Source organism: Crinia signifera, chromosome 4 (assembly GCF_055691185.1).
Source record: "Crinia signifera chromosome 4, ASM5569118v1, whole genome shotgun sequence".
In the NCBI taxonomy this organism is placed as follows: Eukaryota; Metazoa; Chordata; class Amphibia; order Anura; family Myobatrachidae; genus Crinia; species Crinia signifera.
Window position 1 is genome coordinate 306,779,250 of NC_139220.1, and position 6,707 is coordinate 306,785,956.

Here is a 6,707-nt window from a genome sequence, read left to right on the forward strand (position 1 = left end):
GGACATATTTACAATGGTATATACAAATACATCATGTTCCAGATATAAAGTAGCACTATTACAGTAATAGTAGAATTACCACAATATAGATTTTAAAATATATATTTTTTCTTGCAGGACAAATAAGTAACAGGATTTTCATTTGGAAGACGCTGTGGAAAGCCACAGAACAGTCAGATCAATCCACCTACACCATTTCTTCCTGCAAATCTGGGGGACTCCCTAAAGCTACTTTCATTTTATACATAGGAGAAACCTTCTGCAGCTAATTTGTTTCTCATCTAATACATGATGAGTCTGACAGGAGAGAGACCACATCTGTGCTCTGAGTGTGACAAACGCTTTACATATAAATCACAGCTTCTCATCCATCAGAGGAGTCACACAGGAGAGAGACCACATCTGTGCTCTGAGTGTGACAAATGCTTTACATATAACTCACAGCTTCTCAGACATCAGAGGAGTCACACAGGAGAGAGACCACATCTGTGCTCTGAGTGTGACAAATGCTTTACACGTAAATCACAGCTTCTCATCCATCAGAGGATTCACACAGGAGAGCGACCATTTACATGTTCTGAATGTAGCAAGTGTTTTACAGTAGAGTCACATCTTGTTATACATCAGAGGATTCATACGGGAGAAAAACCATTTAAGTGCTCTGAATGTAGCAAGTGTTTTATCCAGAAGTTCAACCTTGTTATACATCAGATGATTCATACAGGAGAGAAACCATTTAATTGTTCAGAATGCAGCAAGTGTTTTACCAGTAAGCGTAACCTAGTTACACATCAGAGGAGTCACAGTGGAGAGAAACCATATCGTTGCTCAGAATGCGGAAAGTGTTTTACCCATAAGCATAATCTAGTTACACATCAGAGGAGTCACACTGGAGAGAAACCATTTCGTTGCTCAGAATGCAGAAAGTGTTTTACCCGTAAGTGTAGTCTACTTACACATCAGAGGAGTCACACAGGAGAGAAACCATTTAGTTGCTCAGAATGCAGCAAGTGTTTTACAAGTAAGCATCATCTAGTTACACATCAGAGGAGTCACACAGGACAGAAGTCATTTACATGCTCTGAGGACCTGAATGTATCACGTGTTCCTCATGTTCCCTTGTATCCCTGCAATGGGGATGATACAAATGTCTGTGGTGGCAGCTTTCGGGGCTGGTCACCTGAGTGAGTAATTCAATTTGTGCCTTAGGGCACAAACATCTGATGGCACCTTCCACTCTCAGCCTCCTGAGGCAGTGAGCAGCAATATGTGAAAGTGACCTGTATGGGTTCCCAAATGTCACTTTTTCACATCATGCCCATAACTTCAGATGGGTTATCTGTGTTACATTGCTACATTCATTCTGTTTGGCTGCAATCAGCATAATAATAAAAGAACATTAATTTAGGACTCCCAATCTCCTGTCACTTTAGAAATGAGATCGGCTGTGCAGAATACAAATGAATCCCTTCTATGTGATTACATGTTAGGACATTTTATTTTATGAATGTAACAATTTGTATTTGTATATAAATCTGTATTGTTAAAGTCCAGAGAGGAGAAACACCTGTAGTTGATCCTCTGTGCCAGTGACTGTAATAAACATTGTGTTATGTGAACCCTCCAATAATATCCCTGCAATAGTATTTATTTATTTATTTATTTATTTATTTATTTATTTATTTATTTACAGTTTCTTATATAGTGCAGCAGATTCTGTTATGGTGTGTACACACGTTAGATGTGCCTTAAGATCCTATCCACGATCTGATCAGATAGGATCGTGGATAGGATCTTAAGGCACATCCGATTTGCATCCTATCTTGACTATACAGTGCAGATCTGCACTATATAGACAAGGCAGCCAAGACTTTCTGGCTTCCGATATGTGAACGCGCATCAGGATCGGATAGGGATCGCAAGGGTTAAAACCCTTGCGATCTGCATCCGATGCGATCCGATGTTGACTATATCGTCAACATCGGAAAGGAAATCGGACCGTTTGTACATAGCATTACAGTCTCTTATATAGCGCAGCAGATTCCGTTGCGCTTTACAATTGTAAACAGAGATAAACAAACAGGGTAACAACAGACAGATTTGGAAGTAAGAGGGCCCTGCTGCAAGCTAACAATCTATAGGGACATAGGAGGGAAACACAAGGACAGGCACCAGTAATAGCATAGCTTGTAGGTCCAGAAGGGAAGCTATATAATACATAAGTAGAGGGTTATGCATATGGTAATTAATTATGATAGGCTTGCCTGAAGAGGTGAGTTTTGAGGGAATGCTTGAAAGTTTGGAAGCAAGTCGAGATTCTTATTGTACGTGGAAGGGCATTCTATAGGGTGGAAGCAGCCTGATGAAAGTCATGTAATAGTGAATTGGAGCTGGTGATCCATGCCGAAGAGACATAGATCTTGTGCAGAGCAGACATTTTATTTATAAATATATTTATGTTGCTCTCCTGACATAAAGGGAGCTGCTACAATTGACCCCTAATACCAGTGGCATAAGAATAGCCCCACAGACTCCACAGTTGCGGGGAGGTACTGAGTGTCTGCAGGGCTGTCTATGCGCTGCACTGCTGCTGGTGCCTTTGACCAACCAGACCCTTTGCTCGCTGCCGCCACTGGGACCAACAGATCTACTTGTCTCTTGTCTGCAGCCCCAGCTATCCTCTTGACAGGCTCCTGTTAATGAAAATGACCCTCACAAAATGTCCTTCTTACAGCACACACTTTTTGAGGATGCTAGAGGAGGCAGAAGCCTGCTCTAGCATATTAAAAAATGGTCTGCTGTTATGGGCCGCCATTTTGTGAGGGTCATTTTCATAAACAGGGTCATTTTCATAAACAGAAGCCTGACAGGAGGAGATCTGGGACTGCAGATCCCGGCGGAGGTGAGCAGAAGTGTAAGCAGTGGGGTTAGGGGTTGGAGGAGGGTGGCGGTTTTTATTTTTTGGGGTGGGGGGCTTTAATTTTAAGGGGGGCGGCTGAAATTTCTGGTGGAGTGATGCCAAATTTATAGTTACACTAAAATACAACACACAAAGGAGAGAATAGCAGTTTCTTGGTGGTGGGCGCTGAATCAAAACATAACTTTTACTGTATTTGTATGTCATGTTCAAGTTACAGCACAGGTCAAGCACAGATTTCTGTAAGGAGACAAATAGGAAAACAATAGACTCCTAAGACGAAAATTATGGAAGGGAGGAGGGGGACAGAAGGGGAAAGCAAGTGGGATAGATGAGAATAATTTTTGTGTGATGGTCAAAATATTAACTTGGAACATTAGAGGTCTTAACGATAAAGTTAAAAGATCATTGGTGCTAAATCATTGCAAAACTTTAGAAGCTGAAATTATTTGTCTTCAGGACACCCATCTGTGTGGAGACCGGCTTCTGGCGTTAAAATGCCCCTGGATAGGAGCAGCATTTCATCCCCCTTTTACATCTATGTCCAGAGGAGTTTCAATTCTGGTAAAGAAATCTGTGATTTTTGAATTTAGAACAGCCAAGGTGGACCCCGGGGGTAGATATGTATTTCTAGACTGTAGCATAGACTATGTTGATATAAGTCTTTTAAACATATACAGTATATCCCTCCACCATTCTCATATGAGATAGTAAGGGCAGCGGTAGATTTTGCCACTTCATTCCGGAAAACCTTACGATCTGTTTAGGCGATTTCAACAACACTATTTCCCCTCAGTTAGATAGGTGGAGTAAATCTAGTAAAGAAGCCAATAAGGAAGGGAATAGGTTTGCAAAATTTATAGAGGGGATCGGGTGGAAGGATCCTATGGAGAATGAGAAATCCAGACCTACCCCAATTCTCATGCTATTCAGCAACCCATAGGGCCTTCTCTAGGATAGATTTAATCTTAACATCGGATAAATTAATAAATAAGATCAAGCATATTGAATATAAAGCACAGGGAATATCAGATCATGCTGCGTTAATTCTGCAGCTAAATCTAGAAGAATCTATTGGGTTCCGATATTGGAAGCTACAACCTTTCTGGCTTTCACAGATCAATCAGGATGAGATTGAGGGGGAAATGATGGCCTTTTTTAAATTAATGAAGGATCTACTTCAAATATATACATCTGGGACGCATTTAAGGCCTTCCTGAGAGGAGTGTTCAGTAAGAACATTTGTTTTATTAAGGGGGCACACTGGAAGAGAGCACGCGAACTAGAGGCACAAAGGATTTACTTAGAAAATATATATTTGACCAGTAAGACAGATTCATACTGGCAAAAATCTCAGAGAGAATGGGCGGAGTATCTACAGGATGTAAATAGTCGTAGTCTTTTATCAAGCTCAAACTACTGGTATTCGAGCTCTGATAAAGTGGGGACATTTTTGGCCTATTTAACGAGATAGGATAGACCATCTAATATAGTTTCCAAAATTAGAACAGATGCAGGGGAAACTCTGACCTCTACTCCTAGGATAGTGGACGAGTTTGTCACTCATTTTAATTCAGTGTATCAATCACATATTACAGTGGACCATGAGGATATTGGTATGTTTCTAGGGGAAATAGATCTCCCGCAACTCTCCTCAGAAGCCCAGGATTTATTAGATACCCATATTGAAATAACTGAAGTAGAAAGGGCAATTAGAGATCTACTGCCAGGAAAAGCCCCAGGCTTAGACGGATTACCAGGGGAGGTGTATAAAAACTTTGATAAAATATTGGCTCCTCGGCTAGTCACGCTATGTCAAAATATGATGGAGGAAGATGGCCTGCCTTCCTCGATGGCCGAGGCCTCAATAGTGGTTTTACCAAAAAAAGGAAAAGATTTGACCAGGGTGGACTCGTATATGCCAATATCATTAATACCAATTGATGCAAAGATTATAGCGAAAGTATTGGTGAACAGACTGAGTAGAGTTATTAAAGATATTGTCCACCCTGACCAAACAGGGTTTATGAGCGGGAAGTCTACAATGATAAACTTAAAAAGGGTATTTTCATATTTTCAATATGTAAATAGCAGGGGATAAATGCCGTGTTGGCCTCTTTTGATGCCAACAAGGCATTTGACTCCATTGAATGGAGCTATTTATGGGGCACCCTCAAAGCATTTGGATTTGGACCAGTCTTTATCAAATGGATGAGGCTTCTGTATAAGAACCCAAGGGCACGAATCTCTATTAACGGATTTAGATCCATCCCATTCCCGTTGAATAGAGGTACTCAGCAAGGGTGTCCCCTCTCTCCGTTCATATTCGCGGTAACCATCAAACCATTAGCGTGCCTATTAAGAGCAAGGCTGAGCTGCCAGGTGGTGGGGGTGGACATGAGGTATAATTTAATATCATTATATGCAGACGACCTGCTGGTCGGCCTGGCCAATCCAAGAGTCGAACTATCGGAAGTAATTGAACAAATAAGACAATTAGGGGAATATTCTGGGCTCACGATAAATTGGAGTAAATTCCATCTATTGGCAATAGGCAATGATAAACTTGGTGACTATCGGGCCAACATCCCCATGAAGAATGTCTCTAGTTTTAAATATCTGGGGATTGAAATATCAGGACAAGCTCACGATTTCGTGAAGGATAATATATCACCCACGTTGGTGGAGGTGAGGACAAAATGTAGGTGCTGGGCTAAACTCCCTCTGACTGTAATTGGACGAGTAAATCTTACCAAAATGATCATTCTACCTAAGATCCTGTACATACTCCAGCATTCACCAATTTATATCAAAGATGAATTCTTCAGAAGTTTAAATAGCATTATATACTCCTTTATTTGGGGAATTAAACGTCCCTAGCCTTACCAAACTTTAAAAACTATTATTATGCAGTGCAAATAGCACATTTAAGTTTTTGGGTAAAGACAGAAGAACAAACCAAAGAGTTAATTAGATTGGTGAACTGTGTGGATGTAAATCTTACACCCTTACAGTTACTGTTATTAAACACAACCTGTAGAAAGTATCCCCCTATCATAAATCAAGCTATAAAAATCTGGAGAGCAGTCTGTAAAATGGACGGATATGTAGGGTTAGATCCAGACACATCTTTCCTGTCTCTGACAACAGCACAAGAGATTAGAAAACAGCAAGGTGGGATAATATGGGCACAATATGGAATATCCTCAGTGGGTCAACTATATCAAGATAGAACTTTTAAATCTTTTGAGCAACTGCAGGCCGAATTCAGTCTGCCCAGATCAATGTTTTTTATATTCTTACAGGTTAGAAGTGCTTTAAATCAGTACTGTGATGGCAGGGAAGTGTGGTTGGAGGAAGCCGCAATCAAACAGTTCATTAAACAATTAACTACTCGGAAGCATATCTCAAAAGGTTATGATAATTTATCTGTAAATATAAATGATGTTGGTCTGTTACAGCTCATGCAGAGGTGGACCAGAGGTGTCTCAGATATAAATGAGAGTAATTGGCAAATAGCACTAGCCATTCCAAAAAAAAGCAACAAACTCTATATAAATTCAACAGGTTCAGTTTAACATTTTGCATAGAACATACATAACCTCGTCAGATAAAAAAAAAATAGATTAAGTAAATAGTGATGCGTGCCCAAAATGTGGGGAAAATGGGGCCACATTCTGGCATCTACTATGGGCATGTAGGAGAGTGAGATATTTCTGGGAAAGGATATGTCAGATTATCATGGGTTTGGGGTGTCTCGAGATGCCCTCTCAGAAATCAACATGGTTAT

At 40.4% G+C, this 6,707-nt stretch overlaps 1 protein-coding gene across 1 annotated transcript; it reads left to right on the plus strand.

The window, feature by feature from the left end:
* Positions 1 to 291: 291 nt before the first annotated feature.
* LOC146073318 (uncharacterized) lies at positions 292 to 1,188 on the plus strand. The gene has a single exon (XM_083180495.1). It carries the CDS (start codon positions 292 to 294, stop codon positions 1,186 to 1,188), a length of 897 nt encoding a protein of 298 aa, XP_083036621.1.
* Positions 1,189 to 6,707: the final 5,519 nt, after the last annotated feature.

Excerpts from the sequence above, each read along its gene's own strand:
- LOC146073318 (XM_083180495.1), top strand. The coding sequence starts at position 292 with ATGAGTCTGACAGGAGAGAGACCACATCTGTGCTCTGAGTGTGACAAA.